Source organism: Liolophura sinensis, chromosome 5, assembly GCF_032854445.1.
Source record: "Liolophura sinensis isolate JHLJ2023 chromosome 5, CUHK_Ljap_v2, whole genome shotgun sequence".
Classification (NCBI taxonomy): domain Eukaryota; kingdom Metazoa; phylum Mollusca; class Polyplacophora; order Chitonida; family Chitonidae; genus Liolophura; species Liolophura sinensis.
Genome location: NC_088299.1, coordinates 17,887,024 through 17,914,939, shown reverse-complemented (window position 1 = coordinate 17,914,939; position 27,916 = coordinate 17,887,024). Strand labels below are relative to the sequence as shown.

The 27,916-nt window shown below is 42.5% G+C and overlaps 2 protein-coding genes across 2 annotated transcripts; both read left to right on the top strand.

Annotated features, from left to right (window-relative positions):
• The first annotated feature begins 18 nt into the window (after positions 1 to 18).
• Positions 19 to 27,594, top strand: LOC135465635 (orexin receptor type 2-like). The gene is given in 4 exon segments (XM_064742915.1): positions 19 to 328; positions 24,499 to 24,675; positions 24,678 to 24,796; positions 24,798 to 27,594. Coding segments are annotated over 3 exon segments (1,185 nt in total). The 5' UTR covers positions 19 to 328; positions 24,499 to 24,554; the 3' UTR covers positions 25,743 to 27,594.
• Positions 14,904 to 18,236, top strand: LOC135465634 (orexin receptor type 2-like). The gene is made up of 2 exons (XM_064742914.1): positions 14,904 to 14,986; positions 16,876 to 18,236. Exon 2 carries the CDS (start codon positions 16,956 to 16,958, stop codon positions 18,204 to 18,206), a length of 1,251 nt encoding a protein of 416 aa, XP_064598984.1. The 5' UTR covers positions 14,904 to 14,986; positions 16,876 to 16,955; the 3' UTR covers positions 18,207 to 18,236.
• Positions 27,595 to 27,916: the final 322 nt, after the last annotated feature.

Below are 27,916 nucleotides of genomic sequence, written 5' to 3'. Positions count from 1 at the left end.
TGCGTACGCTTAACTCAATGAGCGCGACAGCAAGGCAGTGGATTGACAGGGTCGGCGCTAGTGACAGTCTGTCTTGTCTGGAATACACGCACTAAAAGATTGTGATCAGTCCCAAAGAAACTGCTCCTCAGCTAGGACAGGATGCCGAAATGAATAAAATCATAAGTGAAGTGTGTCATTAGTTTTATGAACTGGTAACACACGGGACACAAGGAGATTTTCTCATACTGTCATATAGGGGATTAACAGTGGAATGTGACACATTAACTACCGTCTTTATTTGCACAGAAGATTTTTCACGTGGTCTGCCTTTCTCTACTTTGGACTTGTAAGTATGCCATTATACTTTTTCTTATTGGAATATCACTAATTAGTAATAAGTATAGCTTATGAACAAGCTCGTGATAATGTTCACCTGCTCATGTGTGGACACGGGTTCCTTGAGCTAATGTATTCCATAAAATGTGATATATTTCGCTACCTGTATTTTATTTCTGGGTTTAGATGAGTTATATTTATTAAGCGACCCGTTCCTACAGGGACTAGCACAAAAATACTGTCCCATGCACGCGCCGGGCGGCGGTACACATGTGTGTGGACATAGCGGGCGTGAGATTGTGTGTACTATATAGAGCGCCTGTCATTCTAACAGTAAATTGGTGTGCGTCAAGGTAAGCGCTCAGCGCTCGCCTGTTTATCGCCCCGGGCCGGGCGCATTGCATACAAGGCCCTACTCATTACCCTGTATTAATGAGTGATTTTATCGGTACTGTGTAGTAGTTTGAGTTAAAAGCGAAGGCTTTGGGCGACTAGACACTTAACAGAAGCAACATGGAATGGTACATCAATATTGCTGTTACACTGAGAATTTCTCCTGAAAACTAAAAAATATCGCACATTTACAAAAAAACAATAAAAATGGTATTATTTGTATTTAAGTCATGTGATGGGGCCCTTGAGGATAGTTTCTTTGTCCTGTTGACAATGAATGTGAATGGAATCGTTCTCCGTTAGGAAAACGGATTTAAACGGACGGATTGAAAAGTTTTACCTGAATACAAATAGGGGAGATCATCCGCATATATTACACCCTCGTCGATGAGAGAGGGTTATCCGACGACGTGCATGGGAATGGTAGCACAATATGATCACCTTCAGGTAATTCCCGGAACATAACAAGCTTTACACTGACTGAGGACTGCTTTGTTAAAACAAACACCGTTAAATGTTCCTTTGTCTGCTAGAACTGCAGCTCACTACGGCATCACTCAGTTGCTTGACAGGACGGACAGCGTTTGTTGTTGTCAGCGAGGTTCACAGTAGCATAGAGCTGAGAAAATTAAGGATTGCATTCGGCCATGCCAACAAGGGAATGGAAAGCAGCATGAATGAGTAGTTTGACTTAGAAATTTCACTAGTTCACATGCAGTGTTTAGACGAAAAGAATGATTGTCGTATATTTATTAATCAGGCGATGGACACCGGGCTGACATTCACGTTTAATGTTTTAAGCGGATTACAGAAACATGATCGCTGGACTTAGCGTAGGGCTGACGCAGCTATCATGGCAGTATGTGTCTTCTTGTGACATGCGTTATAATCATACTGTACAGCTATAGGGTGCTGCTTAACTGTTTTGCAATCATTCATCTATACCCATACACATCTATGACACCGGAAGATGCTGACGAGCATAAGGATTTGTTCTATGAATAGACACATCTCGCTGTGTTTTGAAGATAAACATTGTTGCTTTCGTTGTACTGCCCTCTTAGAGACTGTTCGATGACCCCCTCTTCCTCCCCCCCCTCCGACACCACCTTTCCCTCCCTGCCCACATATAAACCTCTCATACACGCTCGTCGTTTTTGTTTTGAAAGAAAGTCATGTAAGATGGTAAAATGAGTACGGTATAAAGTTGGGCCATGTGAAATTTGTCGATATCCCGATCACCCGCCCACTCCGTCCCCGGTGGCAGTCAGGAGACGGTCAACCCTACCTTGTCATAACAGCAGCCTGCTATTAATCTACGATAGTATATAACGAGTAAGTAAAGTTTGGTTATATTAGGTGATAAACTGTCATCAGCCTGGTCGCCTGTCTCTCTAATGAAGATGGATGGCCTAGGTGGCGATAAGATGAAGTCAACAGTCTCCTCGACAGCTTCTCTCCAGACGTTCAACATCCAGATGCATCCATCTGCTTCGACAATTTCCCGGCCCATCTGCAGCCGTCATGCTGTGCCGTAAGGCCTTGTCAGCGATAAATCTCAGAATCCCCCGATAATATAGCCGTAACATGGAGCGCAGATAAGCCCATGTGTTAACACAAGGTTTGATCTGTCGTGAATCCCTGTGAAACACGACCATTACATCAATACCCCGACTCCATCGGTCAGCCACTACATCACAGCTTCTCGAAGTCACTGGGCCGGAAGTATATACTACGACCGGATATCGTTTCTATGTTGATACTCGATGATAGCCAGAAAATCACTTGTATACTATGTCCCAAACACAAGGTGGCGGAAAAGAGCAATTGCAATTTGGAATCAATCTATCTGACGTGATTAATATTTGGCTGAACAAAATTAGATTGAGTTTGATTAGATGGTTTGTGATGATTCTGAATATACATTTAATACATGTCTTCAGGTAAATAAATCACTTTTCCTAAAAAAAAAATCCGGGAATACTGTTGCTCAGGTTATTAGCCATTTTAAATTATTTAATGATTTTCATGACAGTTGTGGGTGACACGGAAAAACCAGGATGATTCACTGAAAACTAGCATCCCTGAGCAATCCACTCACCCCACTCTGCTTTCCTCTACCCATAAATCTGACTGTCGTCATATTTAGAAATAATACATGTATAATAATAACAAGTTGCTAAAAATATTTAGCAACTTGGTTACGCCAACGCGTTACCTTGGTAACCTAAGGCATTTGACATTGTGCTCGTAATAAAATGAACTTCAGTAGATAACCGAAACCATTTGAGCTTGCGTGCTTTTAAGTTTCCACCGTGAAACTTTTGTTATGAACAATCCGTATTGTCATTCGAGACGTAAGACTGCACGCCTGCACCGATGGAAACCGAGCTAAGTATGTTCTCTGTTCCCGTTACTCAGAATGAGGGATTTGCCCGCACAATAGTGAGCCAATGAACTTAGATTTGGAAATTTTCCAAAACGATGGTTATTAGTGACACTTATTATATTGAACAACAAGGGGTGTGTATAGTAAGTACTATATCTAAATAGTGACCAAATGTAAGACACGCGAGGCTCATAATATTAGTGCACATTGACATCTAAACAGAGCAAGTCTAAATAACGGGCATGTTCGTCCGGTTGTGAAACGACATTTCATAAAGAAAGCAGTCCCTGCTGCTTCGTCCAAGCTTATTTCTTCCTCAGCCCTTTGTCCTGTTTCAGTAAGCTGATCCCGGGGAAACACCCATCAATGCGATATTTCCATGTGGATGTCAGCTTAACCTAACTAAATCCGATCTCTGCTCTCCGCCACCATCGTTACTCCCACAAACAAAGGCGACCATTTGTCACAGAGATCTGGGACATCATTAATGGTGCGATTTGGCGTTCTTTACTGGGAGTGACGGGTTCCATTTAGCCGGACATCTTAGACAATGGACGAGCCTCCCTAGACAAAAGACGAGCTTCCCCAGTGCCATTGTTCCGTTCTGGCACAGTTTTGTCCTGCATCAGTTCAAGGGAACTCAGCCCTTTGTCTCTAAAATATTCTCCCTTCAAACGAGCGCCCAATACAGCCTGTGCACCGGTCCAAATACCGTGCACAGATGGCATAATCACAATATCCGCTCATTCGCAAAAACTCATGGATTTTTTAAAAAAATCAAAATTGCTCCCGTGCTTGTTGCTACTACTTGATTATGTGGCAAACTGTGCATGCGAAAACTTTCATTTTTCAATCTTGACCCCCTTCAAAAATCAAAACAGACGATCGAACGCGTGTGGACGTTAGACATTCCAGGATCTTGATAAGTGATGAAAACTGTACAGTTTATAAGGGGTTCATTAGTCCAGCATGGCCAATAAATCACGCACTTTCATTTTTAGATAACACAACATTGTGTCCATGTAGATCCGAATGGGTAACTCATTCTTTCAGTCATAAAATCACGTTACATGTACGTGTTTGTTAGAGGAGCATTTCCAAATGTACGTCACAGATGAGATAGTTCGTCATTACCTGCGCTGGCATTTATATCAGGACTAAGGTGAGGATTTACCTCGGGTACTCTGGTTAATTGCGCCCATTAAAGTCCCCGTACAAGTGAAATATTAAAAGACATCCTTAAACGACAATCAAATAACTAAATAAAAAAAATAGAATTTATTTATTTGTTTGTGCTTCTGCGGCCTGGTGATCAAGCTAATATTTCGCTGTCTCATGTAACCCGTCAATAGCTTAAACTGTTGTTAATACCACTCTTCACATTTCTCCCTCAGACAAGTTACTCCTCTTGACAGTGTTAAACAGGCTATATTACATGGTCATTGAGACAAGTGATTTCACGTAATGACCGGCTATCTGTGCGACACTGCCGGGACCATATGGTAGTCACCCGTCCCCAGCCGCTCCCCGTGCCCCCACGGGCTGTCACTTAACTATTATATCAGTTGGTTAAGGTCTCTTGGCTGAGATTCCAGGGCGTTACATAACTCTCTTTTCCCGCCAGGCTGGCTCCATCTTCTCTGTGTTTGTTGATCTAGTCTTCGGTAAAACGGAACTCTCCCACAATCACCTTGAAGCATCTGTGGGTTCATTGCAAACGAATTACACACGGAAAGCTATCGAAAAAGGTTAAATGTTCCTTTCACAACCTCAGGGTATGATGGGTAGATGGGCTCTCAGGCTATGATGGGTGGATGCGCTTTCAGGGTATAATGAGTAGATGGGCTCTCAAGGAATGATGGTATATGGGCTCTCAGGGTATGATGTGTAGATGGGCTCTCAGGCTAAGACGGGTAGATGTTTTTATTTTATCCGTTTGATACATTTTATTTTTACTCGACTCCGGCGATGAAATTTGAGTAAACAATAAATCGATTGATCCCATACAATTTTCATTTTATCACAATTTAAGTGCTTCCAAAATTATATGAGACATGATTATTTGATTCAACACCAATTGGCCTCGTTTGAAAGTACAAACCTTTGGCAGGCTTTTGAATTTGATTCCTGACGGTAAATTTTCACGTGAATACAAATAGATATAGAACAGTTATGTTTAGCTACATTGTCTCTTGTGGCGGACTAAAATAGGCTGATAGAAAGACAAATGTAGTAAAAATAGCTCTCCATGTAAGTCTGTTTGTTCGTATTTGCTGGATATCCCGCGTTGTAAGTGTTATCTGATGCCCTTTTAGCCGACTAGATTGTCAAGCATTGATCGGAATCGTTCTTGGTGTCTATTGCTGTGAGACAATTTACCTGATACCTCTGGCTTGGCGTGACGTCATTGCGCTGTGCGGTTATACAGTGGCCAGACAGGGTGGACGCGGAGCACGCAGGGGCGGAAGGATTATACGTGATTTGCCGCTACTTGACTCCGTTGCTGTTCCTCTATAGAAGACGCAGGGTAAGGAGAGCTTATAGGATACCTCAATGCAAAGCGAGCCTCCATTCGCCTAAAACACGTCGTGAATACATTCAAAGTCGGGACAACGCAATGCCAATATTTGTAATGGGATGTTTTCACAAGTATAAACTGATATTTCGATTTATTGACAATGGTTATTTGACTTGCCCTTTTTATGCACGACATCGGTTGTCCGCTTAACAATAGTCTGTCTCAAAGCGGATAATGTCATCCCAACACGCGCATGCTCAGATCAAAGCGCGTGCTGACCCCTCGCACGTGCTCGCCAGTTTGAACTATAGCCTGCACAGTGCTGTGACTCATTTGGTAGACTTAATAAAAACCCATGCAGTCTGATTGATTTGTCCGGCAGGCATTGTGCCGCCAAGTCTCTCTGTCATCCCATAATGCCAGACAGTGGGCTTTAATTATGCACAGCATTTGCTCCGCACGAGTTGGCGCGAGATGAGAAGGGTGCGGAGGGGATAAGGCAATGGGACGAGAAGTCCCCGGGAAAGCGGGCATGTGGAAATGTAATGAGAAAGTGACGATTTGTTTGTTGTAATTTTTATATTCCTGTTTATTTTTCTTCTGTTTTTAACACATTACTTTGTGCCTTGTTCATCGTTGAATGATGAACGTGATATGGACACTGCTGTAGCTACATGTATTACCGTATATCGTGACTAGAGCTTGTTAGAAGCTTTTGGTGTTTTGAAGAAGAAAAAAATCCACATATAAGTAACCATGATCATTAGCCTTTGAAGCTGCCAGCCCTTGTTCTTTGTGTGTGATTGACGACTACAGTTTGAGGAATAAATGAATTGTTGGAGGCTTAACGCCACATTTGAAACAGTTCGGCCATTTTCTTGGAGAACACGTCAGAACAAAGCTTTCAACGGTACAAAAAAACATTATTTGATGTGAAACCCAAATTAATAATTGGAGCAGCCATTGGCCTGTCTTCATGTTTGACTTTGGATTGCTGCTCGTAGAACACAGACAAATGATATCGCCAATCGCCATGCTTGCGAATAATAGGTATCGATTCGGCCATCTTCAAGCAATAATAGCTCCTTCTGCCGCTTATAATAGCAACTATTGATTACAGGTTTTATAATTAGACTCATATTTTCGTTGTATAAAGTTAAATTTAGATCATGTGTACAGTGTATGTATACGGGGTATGTCCTAATAGGAATACCGAGAACCGGCGGTTAATTTATCTACCGGTATTTGTATGCCATATACCTGGGAGCGACTGTAAATCCATCTCATACCGCCAGAATAAAAACCTGGGGACACAGATGTGTCAGATGGCCAAACGCAACAAGTCATATTTAGTAAGCCAGGCGACTTTTTAGAAAGCTTGATGTGTAGACTGAGGGATGAAATATTGATTCCTGCTCTTGTCATTTGTCCATGTATCTAATAGTTTTATGTCTCCCAACTCACAGAAGCGCGTGCCTGTGACAAAGGAGACTTCCGTCGACTATTTTCCACGTGCATGCGCGCATCTGGTTATCGTTCCGATTAAAATGTGTCCTTTGATCAGATTCTTTAATTTCTGCTACAAATGTTTTTTCTGGTGAGGAAAATAAATTTTGTGTGGCTTGGCCATTACCATACATCCAGATTCAACCGCGTGTGAAGGCCGTCTATTGATCATTAGCGTAATGACGGCTTCGTTGCCGTCACGTGTGCTCTGTCTAGAAAGTTCGCAAGGTCGAATCCAGCTCTAGCTGAATTGATGGAGGCCGATAGATCTGCACGAGATCAGACTGATTTCGTATCAATTACAACGATTTTGAATCCCGCAACTTGGGAATGCTTGGCGGGAATAGTGGAGTCTGTTTAGGGCGATTTCCGTAGTTCTCAGTTGATTGATATAGCACATTTGGTCATAACATCTGAAAACGGTTTGTAGTATAATCGAACCAGTACTGTTTATATGGTCATGGTGAAGTTTCAGAACAGTGAAATGACAAAATTAATTAATATTCTACTCGACAAAAGGTTTGGTTCCTTGGCACTGAACTTCATGAGCGATATAATTTGATTTTGTGGTTTTCGTTGACAAGCACAGTTTACGGCAACACAAGCGCCCAGGTGGTGTACGATGCCTTCCAGTCACACATTTTCCCACTCACGGACAGAGTTTTCATCTCGAGCTACTTAACATCTCGAGATGTTTCGGGAAGGTAACGATGTAGATTGTCAAAGTTTGACAGGCCATATCGCTAAGGTATTCAGTGTACTCTTAGGCTGCAGGTGGGACAACTCGATCCAGACAGATACTAACAGCGGCAAATATTTCTGGCGCACGGGAACTACTTGTAAAAGCGGACTCAGATCACAGAGAACAGCTGTGTAAACCTTCCCGACATACTATGCTTCAGCCCAGTCCACGCTTCCTGTATTCAGTTCCACACGTGATCTTGTTCGTCACGTGTTACCATAATAACGGTCTCGCCATGTTTGTTTTATGTAAATGGACCGTTATCCTAACTGTGTGTATGGAAACCTTTAATCTTCACGTGTCGGTGGTTTTGCTTTTCCTTCCTGTAACGACTCGGGAAGAAAGAATTCCATTCATTGCTTCTTCTTCTTTAACTGCCTCGGAGCTTGTGGTTTTAACGCCCAAATTCTTGACTACATGGCGCTAAACAGCAATCAAACACATACATATTAATGGCCAGTTTTCTTCTGGGACATTTCCCCCTTTCATCGAGCTTATAAAATGGCCAGAGAAGAATATACAAGAGCTAGATAGATTTATTTCATATTGGTCGTAGAAGAACCGTGTCAGATCACTTAAAGGAGAAGAAGACTTAAAATTATGACACTTTAGACTGAAAAGAGCACATTTTTTGCCTCTCAGCCAATGAGAGTCGTTAAAACTGCCGGCTTGTTCGTGTAAACTCGGAACCTACATTCCGGTGTCCCAATCGCCTAGCGGAAAACGTACTGTACTGTTCGCTACCTTCTGGGAAGAAGAGTTCTACCGAAAATGTACGAACTGCACCTCGGCGGTTTCCGACGGCAATTCTCCTCCTAACACAGAAGACTTCAGGACTAGTTCTTAGGCAAAATGGAGCCGCCCACAGCAGATTTTGGCGCTGACTTTATTTATAATTTATCAACTTGAGGTACATATTAGAATTTTTCTATGGTATGCACCTACGAGAAAATGCATACTCTTTTCTATGGTATTTGATATTTAAGTTTTCTTCTCCTTTAACTATAGACCCATGAAGGCGTATATTATAACAACCGCATACCACATATAGTCTATCTTTGCAATTGTTAGCCATCTACTTTGTCACTTTAAATCACTGTTGGCAGTCTCCACCAGAATCATCATTTGTTCATACACAGTAAGTTTACCTAAAACAGCGTAATACGATATAGTCTGTACACCGGCTGGGGCGACTCCTGCAAAACATCCCCCAGTATCCCGATCTGTTTCCAAGTTCCCGTGGGACAGATTTTTTTTCAAGGGGTTGTTTTCTTCTTACTGTCGTGTTATATTTCAGGTGGCGTGGAAACACAGGCGTGGATATATATATATATATATCTTCTGTATGGGGGTGGGAAGCGTATTAAACGCCTGGCTACGATAGATTTACTGTTAACCGCAGGAATCTGTGGCCAGTGCAAGCTTGCCTATTTGTTGCTTAAATATAGCTAACTATATTCATTGTTCTCTAGACTGTCCAGTCAGCCTCTTAGGTAATTAGAAAAATACATTAATCAGCCTGCCCCAGGTGTGTGCGTTAATGATGGGTATTTTACCTGCTACCTTTGGGACGGGACATATGTAAAGGATCGCGGACACAATTGTTCTGGTCTGATAGTACAGAGTACTGTTCATTAGCGTTATACGGTTATGATATGAGAAGTAGCGCTCCATGATGTCGATTATCCGTAACACCCTGCGCCAGGTGTCGTAATAAATAAGATCGTTATTAAAACGAACTTAACTAACCGAGGAGGTACAAAACTACCTACACTATACTACGCTGTGCTCAGGTATAACATAGTGAGAACCCCTGACTACGTACACTATACTGTGCTCGGGTATAACATAGTAAGAACCCCTGACTGCGTATACTACACTGTGCTCGGGCATAACATAGTAAGAACCCCTGGCTACGTATACCACACTGCGCTCAGGTATAACATAGCAAGAACCCCTGACTACGTATATTACACTGCGTTCAGATATAACATAGTAAGAACCCCTGACTACGTATACCACAAGTCGCTCTTGTATAACATACTGAAAAGCCCTGACTGCGTACACTATACTGCGCTTGGGCATAACATAGTGAGAACCCCTGGCTACGTATACCTCACTGCGCTCAGGTATAATATATCAAGAACCCCTGACTGCGTATACTACACTGCGCTCAGATATAACATAGTAAGAACCCCTGATTACGTATACTACACTGCACTCAGGTATAACATAGCAAGAACCCCTGACTACGTATACTACACTGCGCTCAGGTATAACATAGCAAGTATCCCTAACTACGTATACTACACTGCGCTCACTTATAACATGGTAAGAACCCCTGACTACGTATTCTACACTGTGCTCGGGTATAACATAGTAAGAACCCCTGACTACGTATACTACACTGCGCTCAGGTATAACATGGTAAGAACCCCTGACTACTTATAACACACTGCGCTCAGGTATAGCATAGTAAGAACCCCAGACTACGTATACTACACTGCGCTCAGGTATAACACGGTAAGAACCCCTGACTACGTATACTACACTGCGCTCAGGTATAACACGGTAAGAACCCCAGATTACGTATACTACACTGCGGTCAGGTATAACATAGCAAGAACCCCTGACTACGTATACTACACTGCGCTCAGGTATAACATAGCAAGAACCCCTGACTACGTATACTACACTGCGCTCAGGTATAACATAGTAAGAACCCCAGACTATGTATACTACACTGCGCTCAGGTATAACATAGCAAGAACCCCTGACTACGTATACTACACTGCGCTCAGGTATAACATAGCAAGAACCCCAGACTATATATACTACACTGCGGTCAGGTATAACATAGGAAGAGCCCCTGACTACGTATAGTACACTGCCCTCAGATATAACAAAGTAAGAGCCCCAGACTACATATACTACACTGCGGTCAGGTATAACATAGTAAGAACCCCTGACTACGTATACTACACTGCGCTCACTTATAACATGGTAAGAACCCCTGACTACGTATACTACACTGCGCTCAGGTATAACATAGGAAGAGCCCCTGACTACGTATAGTACACTGCGCTCAGATATAACAAAGTAAGAACCCCAGACTACATATACTACACTGCGCTCAGGTATAACATAGTAAGGACCCCTGACTACGTATACTACACCGCGCCCAGGTATAACATAGTGAGAAGCCCTGTACTACGCTGTACTCAGGTGCTCCAGTGTAACATGGTAAAGTAAGAGTATCTGTGTGTCAGAGACGAGGAGCTCAACCTGAGATGTCCTCTTATAACACACATTACTGCAGTCACACAGTTTTCTTGTGAGCAAGTTTATCCCACAATGAGGTAACATGTGCCGAGTGCCAGGTTTACAGGTGTATATACATGTCATTGTGTACAGTACGACACAAAAACTGAACTGACATTCAAAGCGTATTGACGCGTTGACAGGTGATGATGTATAGTGGTGAAAACATGCCCGGTTATGGGAAGGTCGGACAAGAGAGATAAGCTGTGTGTTCTTGTGGACAGGATATGATGGGAGAGTAGTGGTAAGATTGGTCTTAAATCACCAGCTGACCTAGATATGCTGCTTATGGCGACGAGGCCACTTATTTATACATTTAATTAGAGCTTAAAGCCGCACTGCAGAATTTGCCTTGTACCTGAGGGTGGTCAGGTGTATGGGTGGAAGAAGGAGAGCGGAACCCGAGGGAGACAACCGACAAATAAGTCAATATAATAAACTGCAGTTAATTTTAGAAAAAGTGCATTTTAGATTGACAGTGTTTGATTATTAAGTCACTAAGGTTACCGCTTTGAAGTTAGGCAGTATCTGTCTTAAAATATACGAAAGATTTGAGAGAAAAAAAAGAACTCGGGCTCCTGCACAATTAAATACATTAGCTGTTGTTTGTTTTTTATTTTATTTTTTATTTTTTTTTATTACAGAACATTTTGTCTGCTTTAAGGAATATTCTGGATGTGCATATATCACCTATATATGACGACCTTTAAAACTCTAAAATGAGCAGTTTATGTAGTTAAGCGAACACTTCCCGCTCATTTCCCTATTACACATCATGTCAATTCTAATAGCTCTAGGACACGTCTCGTTGTACTATGATTTAAAAAAATGGTAAGTACTCACTCACTCCAGGACATATCATATTCCTAAGGTAAAGCACTGAATTTCACAATATCTTTGCGTATCACGGCTCAGCACTAAACAGCATACACAATACATATTTACTGGCGACGTAACAGTAAAGCAAATATATGCATGCTTCCGCCGCTTTTCTGTTTTTGTGAATTCTCTATCAACCATTACACTTAGACAGACACGCAATTAGTTCCTATCTTTTTATATGTGGTTGTCTGTACAGGGTGCAACAATAAGAGCCTTGTTAAACTTGTCAACACAATTCGGTGTATGGCTATAGCTCGCACGGGAGCTGTATTCTTGTGCGACACTAGTGCAGCCAATTCTCTGGTTTGAGGCTGTGTAACTCGTGACACGCAAATAAAACGAATTCATCAATTATAATTTGTTAATTTGAGCAATTATGTAACCGGTGTTATTTTTATACCCAGTAAAATGCTAACTTCGTTCACCGCACATGGCTGTAACTAAGATATGACCTCACGGGGCAATATAAGGGCTGTTGTCCGAACATTCAGTAACTTTCTGTATCCGGTTATAATGCAAAGCTCAACTGAGCACATTCTAACCTTCACATACCTACATGTGTCTTAAAGCAACCAGAGTATTGCTTAGCTGAAAGTGTTATCCCTTATTAGTAAAGACTTCTATTGGAAAACTGAGAGGTGCAGAAAACCTATACTTGATCATATTCACCCACTCCCCCACCCCCCACCCCCCTACTCCCCCCACTCGCTCACGCAGCCTGATACAATCAAACTCTCACTACATCGCCAGATGATTCACTTCAAAAGTGAGACTAGCTAAATAAAGCATTTAATTGGGGTGATTCTCCGTTTTTTCACGAACTTTGTCCCGACTGACGACTTCCTGTATTCATTACAGCGATGCATCATTTACTGACATCGAGAAGAGCGAATTCTTGGAACTTTTTCATCACCAAACCTGCCGCATTGCCCTGTATTATCTTCCCGTTTACTGACCACCCATGACGAACCGTCGATTATTACGTCTATCGTAGTACATGTATGAATCGTGTTACCTCGATCATCCCAGTACAGATAGAGCCATACTGTACTTGTTGTGACATACTTCCATGTACTTCGCACCTCCTGTCCGTCATAATACACAGAAAGGTATCAGTCTACCGTGGTGGTCCCAGCGTCCAAACCCCATCCCATTCCCATATGTTTTGGCTTACTTGTACTCTACTAATATATATTATCTGTTTTATGGCTCTACAAGGTTACACTCATTTTAATAGTTTACTTTCTCGGTTGATTAGGTCTTTTGGTTCACAGTTAATGTCTCTCGGCACATTGAACAAACACGGAGCAAGCGGTTACAGGGAGCTAAGATTAGATAGATATCTTAGTTAAGTACAGATGTGTTGACGAGGTTCCCGAGGCCTGGCGGAGGCGGATTCACGTGATCACGAGTCTGCCTCTACCCTCTGTGCTCAAAAATTCTGTTCAAGTATACCTTCTTGGAAGAAGATGTTTGTACACTTAATCCAGTCATGTATTACGACTTCATGGCAGGGTAGGGGCCCCTTTCAAGGGTATTGCTGTTCTTCAGCTTCTTGGCAGAAGTATTAAAGAAGAACATTTTTAAAGATTATTTAAATAAAGATGTTTTCATTTGGCTTTGATTAGTGTTTTACGCGGTTGGCCTACTAAAGAATATTTCACTTCTACGACGGTGGTCAGTATTATGGTGGGAGAAAAACCGAAGAGAGCCCCGGGAGATACCCTCGACCATCCATCGGCTGTTGGCAGACCTACCCACGTAGGACCTGAAAGGATGCCAGCATAAGCTGGACTTGAACTCACAGCAGCCCCATTGATGAGAAGTTCCTGGATGATTGCGCTGTGCTAGCACGCAAACGCCTCCGAGACAGGAAAGAGGACAGCCCTGCTTTGTAGTTCTGGTCAAGCTTAACATAGAACTGAGGAAGAAAAGTTTGAAAACTGAATCCAAAATCCCGTTTTGCAACTCATGTAACCTACAGGATAGTTCTGTTCAAGTTTAGCCTCTTAAACTTGATACGGGAAGAATTGGATAGGAAGTTTGCACACAGAAACCAAAATCCTTTATTGAGAATCAATAGCAGGAAATAATATACAGTATACACAAACAGGTATTTAATGACAGGACGATTTACCTGTGTGATAGTAAGTGTTGAACTGTTTAAACGCCACGTCTGGTACGATATATGCTATAGACCTACAACTGATGACGAACATGTAAACACTCATGCCTGTTTTCAGTATAAGCATATCTCACTCACTGTGGGTGTCTGACATTCAGCCTTCAGCTCGCTTGCAAAATACGTGGAAAATGTTAAAAGTTCAAAAATGTCAAACAGAACAAGCTGATTAGAGTGAAGTGAGATGGTGTAATTAATGCATTACTTCCTCACGGAGTAAAGGTCATATGGCACACGCCTAGTCAATATTCCCGATGCCCCTTAACCACCGGGGTGCCGAAATTAATTTAGAGGAAAATCTGTCACTTTAATTGTAGCTCGCTTCACACGAGCTTTCGTGTATGTAACGCTCTAATCGGAGCTTGGAGCTGACCAAGAGACATGTCCTTCAAAGGTCAATGCACATACCAAAGTTGTGCACTGAAAAGCGATGCGGTTAGAAATGGCTCTTGTGATAAAGGTCACTAATGCACAATAACAAGGCATTGTTACAGCGAGACAGGGGTCAGGGGAGGCTGAATTAGGGGGCAGAGTTTCTCAATTACACTTCAGTTTAGCCCCACTGGGAACTTGTGATCTAGATGTACCGGAGAAAATGGGGTAGATGAAAACATTTCTACTTGTAGGGCTCTCCTACCATCTGGATTGACTTACGTCCCATCGCTCTCTTCTAACTGGCCGTGGAAATGCCGGCTCATTTCTTAACCTCGCTGGATGTTCGTGGGATCTCACCTGGTGAGCTGCACATTTATGTAGCAAATCAGCGTGCATGGTTTAAAGCGACCGTATCGCCAGGCACTTGTAGGACCCTGTACAAACTGTACCGTTTGATTCTGAAACTCTAATTGTGCATGGTTAAAAGCGATCGTATCGCCAGGCACTTGAAGGACCCTGTACAAACTGTACCGTTGGGTTCTGAAACTAATTGTGCACCGTTAAAAGCGACCGTATCGCCAGGCACTTGTGGGACCCTGTATAAACTGTACCGTTTGATTCTGAAACTCTAATTGTGCACGGTTTAAAGCGACCGTATCGCCAGGCACTTGTGGGACCCTGTATAAACTGTACCGTTTGATTCTGAAATTCTAATTGTGCATGGTTAAAAGCGATCGTATCGCCAGGCACTTGTAGGAAACTGTACAATCTGTACCGTTGGGTTCTGAAACTCTAGTTGTGCACCGTTAAAAGCGACCGTTTCGCCAGGCACTTGTGGGACCCTGTACAAACTGTACCGTTTGATTCTGAAACTCTAATTGTGCATGGTTAAAAACGACCGTTTCGCCAGGCACTTGTGGGACCCTGTTCAAACTGTACTGTTGGGTTCTGAAACTCTAATTGTGCATGGTTAAAAGCGACCGTTTCGCCAGATACTTGTGGGACCCTGTAAAAACTGTACCGTTTGATTGTGAAACTCTAATTGTGCATGGTTAAAAGCGACCGTTTCTCCAGGCACTTGTGGGACCCTGTTCAAACTGTACTGTTGGGTTCTGAAACTCTAACTGTGCATCGTTAAAAGCGACCAAGGTGACTAGAGACCTAACTGATCACACGCATGATGGTTTCTATTGGTTTGTTTTTAGCAAAATTACGAAGTAACTGGATGACAAGTTCACTTGTTTTACGTGTCTCCGGTTGTGCTAAGTACCGGAATGATTGAAGTATAGTAATGTGCCGTTGTTGCGTATTTCGGCACGTTATTAGCGGGTTTCCTGTAAGTGCCACTTCTCCTCTATTGAGAGCAGATCATCTGGATGAAGTTGACTGACACACTTCAGTGCGCTGTCAGAGTAATACTAATCAGTTCGCGCCGAACAGTTCCCTGGCAGAGTGCTTGTGCAAGCGTCGGGGAAGTACTTGATGCTTCTGGGCCCCTATTTAGCCTGCTCCACTTGGCAAAAATATAAAAGTTATCTGGTCACCATTGACTGACTTTGTGGTTTTGAACTTATTCTCATCTGTAATAAGTCTCATATGTCGTACTTTACAAAGACATCCATGGTATATGTTAAATCATTAGCAGGCTTTTGTTCTAATGGGCCAGTTCCAGAAAGGACACCATAGTTACCATTAGATAAATAGGAGACGAAAGCGTATATCTCGCCAGCACATACCGTGGGAGGTTGAGAAGTGTCACTGAAACGTAATTGTTGTAGATTGCTAAGTGACAGGGCCTACAGACACAGCATAAACATTTGCCCAAGACCAGTATTAGTTTTCAGGCGGGGTATCGGCTGATGGGAATAGCTACTGGTTTTATGTCAAAACCGTCGGCCCGTTGGAGACACACAAGTTAAACGTTTGACCCGCTGGTCTTATAAGCAAATAAAATTCTCTGACTGGTAACGGTATTCCGACTCTAAACGAAACGTGGAACCGAACGAAATGGTATTTCAACCAAAGAGGCTACATGTCGGATGAATATCCAGGCAGTAGATTTTTGCTCAGGCGGTTTATACATGATTTATACATCGCAGCTTACAGTAAAAGACGCCGGCCTGCCAGAAAGACGCGCGAATCTCTTCTCTAAATACTAACCACCTCCCGCCTTGATTAACACCTCTGTATCTCCCTCCCACCTGTGTTCATCTCTCACCTTCAGCTTTTTCCCTTTCTTTTGATTTCAGTAAATGACACAAGGACATCGGCGTTGTGAGCCAGTGGAATTAGTCAAGCATTTGTCACCGTAGAGTCGTCGGAACGTTGCATGACTTTATCGTCTGCTTCTATGGGTGGGAATCAGTTAGTCGAGGCCATGGCTCTACCGGAAGTGTTTTTAGAGGAAGATGATCGCATGGCAAATGAGACTACTATGGCATGCATTGTTCCGAATAACAGCGAGGAACTTTTGTCGGAACTGAACGACGAGAAGGCTATGCTGTATCTACCAGTGATCATTTACATGGGCATTCTTCTGTTTGTGGGGACGTTTGGGAACATTCTCGTGTGTTGTGTCTACTGCTCAAAACGTAGGAAAGGCTCCTCTGACTACTTCATTCTGTCTCTAGCTGTCCTGGATATGATTAGCTGTGTCGTTGGCATGCCCACAGAGATTGCCGATTTACGGTTCCCTCTCAGGTTTAATTTGCCGGCAGCTTGTAAGCTTTTACGATATTCAGAATCGTCCACCATCGTGGCTTCCGCGCTCATCCTTATCGATGTGGCCTTTGACAGATACTTCCGGATATGCAAGATTTCCAAAGTGTTCTCCTCAAAGAAAACCAAACGTCTTTGCATAGGCGCCATTATATTTGGCTTTGTGATCTCATGGCCCACCGCCATAATATTTGGACGAAAGACCGCGGAAACTCGAATTCCTTGTCTCACCGGGGTGGACTGCTCCACTACAGACGAAATGAGAGACACGATTTTCCCCAAACTCTGGTACGGATTCCTTGGACTGACATTCGTCTTGTGTCTTCTGTTTCTTACCGTGCTGTATATTTGTATAGGTGTCGAGGTGTGGAAACGCAAAAATTCGAACATCGGCGAAAAGATGTCTCCTAATTCGCGAAAGCGATGGGAAGAGGAACGGACTCGTCGCCAGAGTTCAGCGGACGACAGCAGCTGCGCCGTATCGGCAGAGACCAGCCAGTCGAACGGAAAACACAACTCCATTAAATCCAAAAGCAACAAAACCAACATGAAACCTCGGCGGACTACATTGGTGCTTTTCGTCGTAACATTGGCCTTTGTTATCAGCTTCCTTCCTTTCCTCATCGTCATGATTCTGAGGAGTTTTGTCACAGATTTCGAGATAAACCTTACCCCCTTACAGGAAGTCATCTACAAGTTTTGCCTGAAATCTTACTTTATCAATAGTGCCGTCAATCCAGTTATTTATAGCTTCTTAAATGAAAACTTCCGACGTCTTGTTGGCAAACAAATCCACAGAGCAATTGGTTGTTTTCGGAGTAAAGATTCTAAACAGCTGAACGTTTCGAAATCAAACGTGTAGAGGCTTCAGATGCTGATAATGAATCCAAAATCAACAGACTGAACTTTTGTGCAATATATATATATATATATATATATATATATATATATATATATATATATATATATATATATATATATATATATATATATATATACGGGATATTTATGTATGTTTGCGAATGTCCCGTATACGCTCGACAAGAAAGCTAACGTTTGTGCCTGGGAGTGTGTAGCCACCGATGTTCACGGTGTCAATTAAAATGGGAGCCCTTGGCAAAGCAGACTGCTGGCAAATATGAGTGTTGGAAAACTTTCAAGACACCTTTATGGGATACTGACACTTCATAGACTGAAGCACAACTTGGAAAGAAACGACAAAGAACTTATGTTCTGATGAACGTAAATCATAGATTTGTGTCCAAATGGGATTCTGAGATTTTCAGGAAAGCCAAACGTCATCATAAGCTATGTACGACAATCTGTGATGTAAGGTTTAAACAGAACAGATATCCTTCGAAATCGAAATGTGTAGAACTAACTTCGTGGCACAGATTTCTTTGAAACATTTTCTACATAATGAATGGCGTTGATCTACAAACTCAGTCTGTTGTAATTATTTGAAATATATATCTATATAAGTGTCACAGCCTGTTGATACGCATGCTGATAGCAGAATATAACATTTAAACAATAGGGGAATTTTCGAGTTGGATCTCTTTTGTCGTCGAAGGCAAAAAGGGTCCTACTGTGCCATGTGAATGCTGAAAAAATGTTAGACAACCTTGTTGAAATTGATTTACTGATCACCTGTCTCACCCTTTTCTAGAAGCACAAATGACACCTTTTTCCTTTATGAACCTCTCCAGTTCACAAACATTCAGATTCTCAGATTCTCAATCTTGTCTATCATTCGTTCACTCTAAATAATATGCTCAACTTTTTTTATTTTCTTTTATTCGTCTACTCTAAATTACTTTTATGACACTTTTTACAGACGCCCATGTTTTTTAACAGGTCACATGATACAGACGGACTTTTTCTACCTTCAACGATAAAAAAATTTGAACTCAAAACTCCCCTATTGTGTAAAGGTCGCCCAAGATCTGCGCTATTTTGCTTCCGCTTCGGGATATAGTTCCGCATTTTTGATGTACCGTACGTGGCCTTGACCATCTGACAGCTTTTGTCTAATGACTTTTTATTGTCTTCGTCCGAGTTGACCTCAAACGTGTGTCAGTAATGCCCAGTGTAATTTGTACAGCTTGATAATGTTGTGAAATCTTGCCCACTTTAAGGGGAACCTTACATTCCATATTGAATAAGTGTGTGATTGTATATATGCTAACAATGTACGGATAAATCAGTCATCTGTACAACTGTAAAGAACGTAATGCTGTAGTTTTTAAAATGAGAACCTATAGGTCAATTTATTTCTGTTTTATTTGTGTGCTGAAAGTTTTCAAGGATCCAGTATGTTATTTGTAGTCTCGCATAAATCCCGATGTCTCAGACCTCACGCAATTTTCGTTGAACATAGTACAAACAATTTATTACGGAATACTTTGCTGTCAATGTCTTTTCTGATTAAAATGTTTTGATATAATTACTGCAAAAATGGCTTGAAGTGGATATCTATAGTGTAAATGTAAGAGAGGTTAGGGTGGGATAGCAGATAGCACCTTACTGATAGCGAAACCATTACATGCTTATCAAGTTTATCAGTCCAGAAACAATGGATGCAAAAGTCATCTTGAGTTCTAAGTAATGCCAGCGTATATATAAAGATTGTATGCCAATGTCCCTTGAACAGTCTTGGTCATAACACGTATGCAGTTCATATTATACAGCTTTAAGTCTGTCCATTCGGTGCTCACTATGACTCTAATATATACAAATAACACATGTTTATTACAGAACAAATGCTTACCACTGTTATCTAAGACACGTCAGTTTAGACGACCGATTTCAAACACTGGTGTATATTTACATCCTTGAACAGTGTAACGTCAAATATATGTTGTGTGTCAGGCTGTGCTCGGGGTATGTAGGATGGAACCAATGTTGTGTGTTTTATCATAATCAAAGACAATGGTAATTCTTGAAAAAACTTCGATATTACATGATTTTGTCAAAATTGTTTGTGCTGTCTCTTTGTCAATGCAATCTTACTGTAACTTACATGAATAAAATTGCCGCTTTCAGATATATCTTCGGTGTCATCCACTCAGTGTTACAATATAATTATTTTCTGAGTACCAGATTGACACTGTTTATACTTGTATAACAATAAGACCCCATGACAGTTTGTTTTGCACGTAACAATCTTGTCCAGCGAGCCCTGTTTAGGATAACTCATCTAATGCAGCCATTAACCGATTTTTGAGATAAAATTGCCCGCTGCTCTGTACAGGGTAATATTTGGGTATCCTTCATTCGGATCCGTTTTGGATATATGTATGTAAGTACTTACTTGGTTTTTCTGGGGAACCCTTTAAGGTTCCACGCGGAGCCTGAAGCTGATTTACACATACATGGGCTGACTGATGGTTTTTGTTTTTACCGTGACTGCATCAGGCGATATTTACCGACACTTGACACGCACACCTCTGTTTAATATAACTGAGTCATCGTAGCCTTTCTTCATGACATATGCCTGAAGCATTGTGTCTATGTGTGATATAGTAGCTGATGGCAAAGACAAAATCCTCGACGCAAACTGATAAAGTCTTATTGCTAGCAATGGAATCAAATGTGAGTCTTGCAGCGTTTTCGAGATTGTCAATGGCCACTTCCGGGTTGAACATTTAATGCAGTTGGTTACCAGGATGTATACAAGCAATTGGTCCTTCACACGAGGTCCATGAACAAATAGGTACGATCGCTGGCTGAGCTGCATGAGCTGTTGCTCTCGCTTCAGACGATATGTACTTCACCACACGTGAATACGATTTTCGGTGTTGTGATAGCAGCTTAATGTTTGCCTTTCATGTTGTACAGGCGTTGGGCTTCTCCGAGATTTGAACCGACGCCGAGTCGTCTGAGTGAAGCAGCTTTAAATAAAAGAGCACTGGAAATCCGTCCTGCAACAAGGGGGCACATTACATGCACTCCTTCGTCGAGATATGACTGAAAAAATAAGTACGACGTTAAACCCTAAGCACTCACTCACGCTCCGTGATTTGTCCGATTTCCTTCAATATAACCCTCACTGCTCTCGTATAAGTGAAAAATCCATGAGTACGCCGTAAAACCGCTATGCATAAATAAATGAGCAATCAATTGCCGGGTCGTGCGGTAACATTTGGGTTTACGGTTTACATATGCATGAAGTACAAAGTATCTTTGGTTGAGCGGAAAAAGCTGTTACAGTTGTTCAGAAAACGCAATTGTTGATCCGCATGCACAGTATAACATTGGCTTAACGTCGATCTTCACAGTAGGACTGGACGCACACCATTATTGATAAAGAACCCCTCCCGCACAGTGTCAAACTAAGTATAGTCTTTGGTCTTTCTTGCCTATGCCTATGGTAACATAGTACCGGCTGATGGTAAGAAAACTATGGCCGACTAAGCTTGCACCCACGCTGTGAAATGCTCTTTAAAATGTGTCCCATTAATGTGATAGACAGCCAATTTAACGTGTACAGACCATTGAAGACGTCAGAAAACACTTGTACTAGTGCAGGATTCTTAAAGTGGTCTTTAGGCACCATATTCATCGAATAAATGATTGGCTCACGCCACGAGTTTTAGACTGGGAAAGTTCTGGTATATCTATAAGTATGTAAGACTTAAATAGATTGCACAGTCTTGCTCATAAAAGATCAGTTAAAAAAATCTCTGTATTTCAGACGCAGTATTTTCAGACAGCGTTTTCATTTACCATTTAGATGACGATAATTTTAAAATTGAAATTTTATTAATGGTTATTATTTGTCGGTTAAACCCTTGCCTATTTCTCATAACTGATGTACTGTTTTAGAAAATATTTAGTTTTAATACACCTCGCGGGATTTATACTAAACATAGACTACGTACCTGTGTTATATTGATTGGACGTCCCCAGTGCGTCATTATATGACGGTCAAAGGTCACCGAGAACCTGCAAACCTTGAAAGTGAAAAAGGGGGAGGGGGATATGAAGTAAGAATCTTTCAACCTCATTAACCGAGGCGTACTTCAACTGGGCTAATAATAATGAACTGCGCCAAGTAGCTGTCCTTTCTCTGCATGTAATTTTAAAAATTCAGTCTGGAGGGACGTATATGTATCCTTCCCCGACGAGTTAAGGACAGCGATTTAACAGGTAGTCCGCATGTTAACCGTTTAGCAGCACTCTGTTTACTCACATCTGTTTCTAATACCTCACTGTTGACAGGCTGAGAAGATGACACATCCCTGTTCACACAAAATTGGTCTTTTTCCCCGACTTCTATGTAAAAACCGGACAAGAGCTTTGAGAGAGCAGTGCATACCGTTAAGTACTTCACAAATCTTCTGACTTAAGGATGCACGAGAAACAGATGTTCTGGATTCGACCTCATAGGTCAGAGACGAAACACTTTATGGAGAATCCGTTAGACAACTCGAGGAATAATACAAAATCAACAGACAGATTTTACTTTTCTTATATTGTTTTGCACAGAAAGCACAGAGTAGACAAAAGAAGGCAAGAAATGTATTGCGTGAGAATCTATGCGTCGAAACAGACACTCATATACCTGCCGTCAACCAGTACGGACGTTCCGGGTCAATATAATTGCAAGGCCGATTCCCAAAAACTCACAAACCACAAAAGAACTAATGAAGTCGCTTATTTGAATATAATATAATTAAAGACGTACAGCATAGAGTAAAACCAGAGCAGAGACCAAAGAACTAATGAAGTCGGTTATTTGAATATAATACAATTAAAGACGTACAGCATAGAGTAAAACCAGAGCAGAGACGGCAATCTGATCTCCGGCAAATGGTCACACGTTACCGGTGAAATGAGGTCTCTTGTCAATTTATCTCAGTGAGGTTTTTATTTTAACAGTTCAAGTAAATACTTAAGTAGTAGCAAAATACACGCCCCCTAGCACCATGGTTTAAGCAGAATTAGTTTTAAAAAATGCAGTTCCCCACAACAGATAGCTCCAATTCCCACAACTGAGGGCGCCAATTCCCACAAATGAGAGCGTCAATTCCCGCAAATGAGAGCGCCCATTCCCACAACTGACAGCGTCAATTCATGTAATTGAGAGCGCCATTTCCAACCATTCAGAGCGCCCAATCAAACAAATGAGAAAGCCAAATCCCACAACTGACAGCGTCAATTCCCACAATCAAGAGCGCCATTTCCCATATGCACGTGAGCACGCCAAAATCCACAATTCACGCACAACTTTCAATCCCCATTCGCTGAAAACTATATATAAAAAATAATGTCAGAGGCTACATATACATTCTACCATGCTTGCATTCTCTGTAAAGGGTCCCTGATGCTTGGTCCCCTGCGGGTGGACTAACCAGCCCCCGAGGCCTGGTCCCTGCTGGTGGACTAACCAGTCCCTGAGGGCCTGGCCCCTGCTGGTGGACTAAACGAGTCCCCGAGGCCTGGTCCCTGCTGGTGGACTAACGAGTCCCCCGAGGCCTTGTCCCTGCTGGTGGACTAAAGGGTCCCTGATGCCTGGTCCCTGATGCCTGGTCCCTGCTGGTGGACTAAAGGGTCCCTAAGGCCTGGTCCCTGCTGGTGGACTAAAGGGTCCCTGATGTCTGGTCCCTGCTGGTGGACTATAGGGTCTCCGAGGCCTGGTCCCTGCTGGTGGACTAAAGGGTCTCCAAGGCCAGGTCCCTGCTGGTGGACTAAAGGATCCCTGATGCCTGGTCCCTGTTGGTGGACTAAAGGGCCCCCCGAGGCCTGGTCCCTGCTAGTGGGCTAACGAGTCCCCGAGGCCTGGTCCCTGCTAGTGGACTAACGAGTCCCCGAGGCCTGGTCCCTGCTAGTGGACTAAAGGGTCCCTGAGGCCTGGTCCCTGCTGGTGGACTAAAGGGCCCCCGAGGCCTGGTGTTTGTGTGTTGTTTTCGTTGATATGTTTATTTAAATGTGTTGCATAAGCCAACTCCACATTATCATCATTGCACTAGTTTTAAACTATTGTGGATGTTTGCTAGATTGTAATGACAAAATATTTACTGTCTGTTCTTGGTTTTCCCGCCTAGTTTATTAGCTAAGATTATTTATAGCCGTAAACTGCTTTATAATTCAGCAGTGTTGAAATGTTTGATTTTTTATGTGTAAGGACTGTGACTTTCGTTTCTTTGTAGTCCAGAGACGCAGACATGCTCAAGGTGTGATACTCCAGACCCCTAGACGTATCTTCATGGAAGCCAAGATGTCGCCTTTGACAGGTGACGATTCGGAGTTGAACATCTCGTCCTGTGTCGTACCAAACAACAGCCGTGCTTTGCTGATGGAGCTCAATGACGATAAGGCCTTACTCTATCTCCTGTCATTGTGTACATCGGCATTCTCTTGGTTGTTGGGACGATTGGCAATTTGTTGGTTTGTCTGGTGTACTGTTCCAAAAACCGCAAAGGCTCCTCTGACTTTTTCATCCTCTCCTCTGGCCGTCCTGGATATGATCAGCTGTGTTGTCGGAATGCCCACGGAAATCGCCGACCTCAGGTATCCATTTATGTTTAACTCCCCCGCAGCCTGCAAGCTTCTGCGATACTCCGAGTCCGCTACGACCATCGCCTCAGCTCTCATCCTCATCGAGGTGGCGTTTGATCGGTATTACCGCATCTGTAACATCTCTAAAGTCTTCTCCTCCAAGAAGACTCGTCGGCTCTGTTTGGGGGCCATACTCTCCTCCTTCATAGTATCGTGGCCTACGGCCATCATATTCGGCCGAAAGACTGCGGAGACCGGAATTCCGTGTCTGACCGGAGTCGATTGCTCGACGACAGACGAGATGAAGGGGACGATATTCCCAAAGCTGTGGTACGGGTTCTGGGGACTCATCTTCGTCGTGAGTTTGGCGTTTCTCACTGTGCTGTACATCCTGATCGGTGTGGAGGTATGGCGGAGGAAGACGTCCCGGATCGGCAAGAGGCCTAGCCGGGACCAGTGGAGGAAGACAGAGGACGGACGGTGCAGGCGGCTCAGCTCCGCAGAGGACAGCAGCTACGCGCTATCTGCCGACTCCCCTCACACCAAACACGGGTCCACCAAACCCAAGTCTGCAGTAAAGACAAACATGAAGCCCCGGCGTACCACCCTGGTGCTGTTCGCCGTCACCCTAGCCTTTGTCATCAGCTTCCTGCCCTTCCTCGTCGTCATGTTACTCCGAAGTTTCATCACCGACTTTGAGAAGAATTTGTCTCCCGCTGAGGAAGTCGTTTATAAGTTCTCTGTGAAGTCGTATCTCATTAACAGTGCTGTCAACCCTGTCCTCTACAGCTTCCTCAATGTCAACTTCAGACGGCTCGTCGTTGCCCAGATACAACGCTTGTTTCCTTGCTGTAAAAAGAAGTCTTCTACAGCACTGAGTCAATCCAGTTCGTGAGCATCAATCCTCTCCCCAACTGCTGTTGGAGGGAAAGACTTTGAGCAATTGTCCTGTCACAGGTAGCGATGGAACTTACCGTCCGACACGCGGGCTATGTGACCGACACTTAAAGTCACAACACTTTTTTCTAGTCATTTATTGTAAGTGTCAAATTTACAGACCCTAAACACAGCTCTTGGACGAGTAACCTGTATTGTAGTTGAAAGAAACCGACTGTAGTCTACTTTAACAAGTTCATACTATGAATCCTGGAGATTACCATGGTGACGTACTGCGTGCAGGACTGGCTAAGGGAAGTACTGCGTGCAGGACTGGTTACCATGGGAACGTTATGCCTGCAGTACTGGCTCCCAACGCGACGTAATGCCTGCCATCATGGAATGAAGACTTGTAATTCTGGTGCTCGTAATTGGCGGATACGCTAGCATAATAATTACTTAGACGTAGGGTTAGTGCTTTGTGAAATGGATACCAGATAGCATTGCTATCTGTTAAATTATATGAACTCGTCAGTATGAGCCTTGTTTAGCAAAAATTAAATCCGTGCACACAAACTTTGGGGGACCATCTCTCACAGACAGATGTTCTCAGTCCAATCAGTTCGCATTCTCGCATGCAGACCTTCCTCGCAAGTTAGCGGCCTGACGCCAGATGATTTGCAGGGAAAGGTGCGGTGGTCTTTCACGACCAGGTTTCCTCCAACACGAAGGTAATCGCCATAGCAAAACACCAATTTGAAGGAAATTAGGTTCAACAATTTTTCACACTGTGAAAATTAGCTTAGTTAAAGCACGCTCACACTGTGAAAATTACCTTAGTTAAAGCACGCTCCAAAAGTTACCATTGTTTGTAACATATTCATTCAGTATTTGAAGTGCTACTATTTAACTGCAACTATATATATATATATATGATGTAAAAATATTCTTGCTTTACAATTGCTTGCAAAAAATGCTCGCAATGTATTTTGACTTTTGAGACCCTTAAATGTTTCCATAAGTTGTTAAAATGCGTTTATACGACAGACGTGTAACGTTGACAACGAATGCACCAGATGCAATCTACATTCTTATATTACAGTGTTTTATGTATGAATCATTTTGTCCAGGTAATCGATATATCTACATGATATTATGTATTTATTTTTTGATACATTTTGAGTGATCTTCATCTTTTATCAAGGAGTTTTTTATGATTATTTATTACTCTCAGTCTCAAAAAAGGTGCATTTCAAAGTTTCAATGCTCCTCCTTATTATAAATTCCAATTCTGGGAGGTAACTGTGAAACCCTTGAACTTGCATCTTACTAGCCGATCAAGCTGTAAATTGGTTAAAAGACATATTTTTATAAGAATTTACTCTCATTCGTGACTGATTTACAAGTTGGCTATTTCTTCTCTCAAATCCAAGCAAGCCTAAGGGAAACGTTTCCAATGCAAATACGTTGGAGAGCTTGGACTGTGGGCGTGGATGGTTGGTGGTCTTGTTGGGTGTGTGGGAGACACCTGTATCTGACCTCGTCGGTTGATTAATATATAGCTATTCCCACAACTAACAGGTACGCCTACTTGTGTGGGTGGATTCCCAATTTTCTTGTAGGCCTACACACTTTCAAACTACCCACAATGTATTGGCACAGTCTGTGGCTTTCAGATATCTGTAACTGGAATGGATCTAGCTGCTTGTATTGTCTGCCCCGCGCAAACTCAGTGTTGTTTATGTGTGTAAAGCTGTACAACCTACTGTGAGGTGTAAATATATTAAGTATATTGAGTGTGCCTGATGTAGGCCTACATTTATTATACTGTGTACCGAGTCTAAAAAAAACAATATTAAAGTCTTGTGTGATTGTACAATTGGTGTGTTGGAAATAACTCAAATATCCCGGAAATTACGCCCTATAATACAGCACGTGAAAGTTTTCTTCTTTGTCTCCTTGGGGTTTAATTTTTATCTTTCTCATACTTGATTAATGTTTTACAGTGTACTCGAGAATATTTCACTTATACGGCGACGACCAGTGTTATATTGGGCGGAATCATTGCCCTGGGGTAACTTAAGACCATCCGCAGGTTGTTGAAATACATTTGGGATTATTCGTGGTCTACGCGATATTTTGGTCAAATCATCGGATGGGATGTTCACGACACTGGCCGATCTCATTGCTGTC